The 1,467-nt window shown below is 30.1% G+C and overlaps 1 protein-coding gene across 1 annotated transcript; it reads left to right on the top strand.

Moving 5' to 3' along the window:
- Window positions 1–298: 298 nt before the first annotated feature.
- LOC136079244 (THAP domain-containing protein 3-like) lies at window positions 299–742 on the top strand. The gene has a single exon (XM_065794970.1). The coding sequence runs from the start codon at window positions 299–301 to the stop codon at window positions 740–742; it is 444 nt and encodes a 147-aa protein (XP_065651042.1).
- The last annotated feature ends 725 nt before the right edge of the window (window positions 743–1,467 follow it).

The raw sequence follows: 1,467 nt of genomic DNA, 5'->3' as shown, positions 1-1,467 counted from the left end.
ACGAGACAATACTGCACAAAGAATTACAAGGACAAGACAATGCAGCACATTTGATTTTAGAAAGTCAAATGTCTGTGTTATTTTAAAACATTAGTAATCAAAATTTAATTTATTTCTTCCGTTTATAAAAATATCGAGATGCAGGAAGTGCATGGCCTACTATATAACACGGCCGGATTTGTTGCCTTGAACGCAAAAAATTAGTGGGCCGAAAAAACACGAGTTTGAAGTTTACAATGAACCGATTTAACAATCTTAAATTAAACTTTTTTTAATTCAAGTAATACTTTATCTTGCAATGCCAAAAAAGTGTTGTGTTGTTGGTTGTAGAAGTAATTATAAGCGAAAGATTGAAGAATGTTCCAGTAACAGCAACCACGTAACATACAAAACTGTGTTTAGTTTTCCTGATAGCAATCAGTTAGATCTTCGAAATTGTTGGATTAAGTTTGTCAACCGAGCTGATTGGAGCCCCACAGAAAACTCCGTTATATGTATCGATCATTTTGAAGATAAATATTTGAAAAGAGGTAAACGTATAACATTGAATTATTGCGAAAATCCTATACCAACAATTATTACCAACCAAAACATCCTATCAAAGCCATCTTTAATTCAATCAACCTCAGCTTTACGTAAGCCCCCTGCAGTTCGTATATATTCTCATCCTTTTCTCGATGAAACATACGATTTTAGAAAACATGATACAATTAAAAGCATACTTCTAATTTTAGTTGTTTGAACCAATAATTTTAAGACTAAGATTTTGTAGATTAAAATTGATGGCTAAAATAGATAGTTCATTCGGCTTAATGCAATCATGATTTATTATTAGCTAACTGTTTTAGTGTTTGAAGGTTAAGAATTTTGGTAATAGTAATAAATATAGCTAAGAGCAAATTATTTAAATATTATTAATGTCTTTATAGAATTACCTTCAGGTTTTGATTCAAAAGCTAAAAACCTAAAATCGGCCCACTAATTTTTTGCGTTCAAGGCAACAAATCCGGCCGTTTTATATAGTAGGCCATGGGAAGTGTTATTATAATTGAATGCTATCGAAAAAATGATCATTTTGCCAGATTATTGAGCCAGCCTTTTTACAGTGTTTAGAAAGCAAAGATTTGATTTTTATTTTTTGATACATTCTTTTATTGTAAATCATTTTTGATACCTTTTTTGTAAATAAATGAATGTGTTGCAACGAAACTTAATCTGTTTCAAAGAATATTATTGCTTAATTTGATCTTCAGTTAACAAATTTGAAATCAAAACTAACTTTGCAAACAGTTCTACTAAGAAACTTGGAAAGTTCTAAAGAAAAATTCGCAATAGATCATAAATGGAAAGAACTTTCAACTTCTTAAAAAGATGATTAGATTATATTTAAAACATGGAGTAGTCTTCCTTAGTGTGACAGCCAATTAATGCTAGTGGCATTTGAGTTCTTGCAATTTATTGTAAGCA

The sequence above is a fragment of the Hydra vulgaris genome, chromosome 04 (assembly GCF_038396675.1).
Source record: "Hydra vulgaris chromosome 04, alternate assembly HydraT2T_AEP".
Classification (NCBI taxonomy): domain Eukaryota; kingdom Metazoa; phylum Cnidaria; class Hydrozoa; order Anthoathecata; family Hydridae; genus Hydra; species Hydra vulgaris.
Note: the sequence above shows the minus strand (reverse complement) of the source record. Positions and strands in the feature narration are given on the sequence as shown.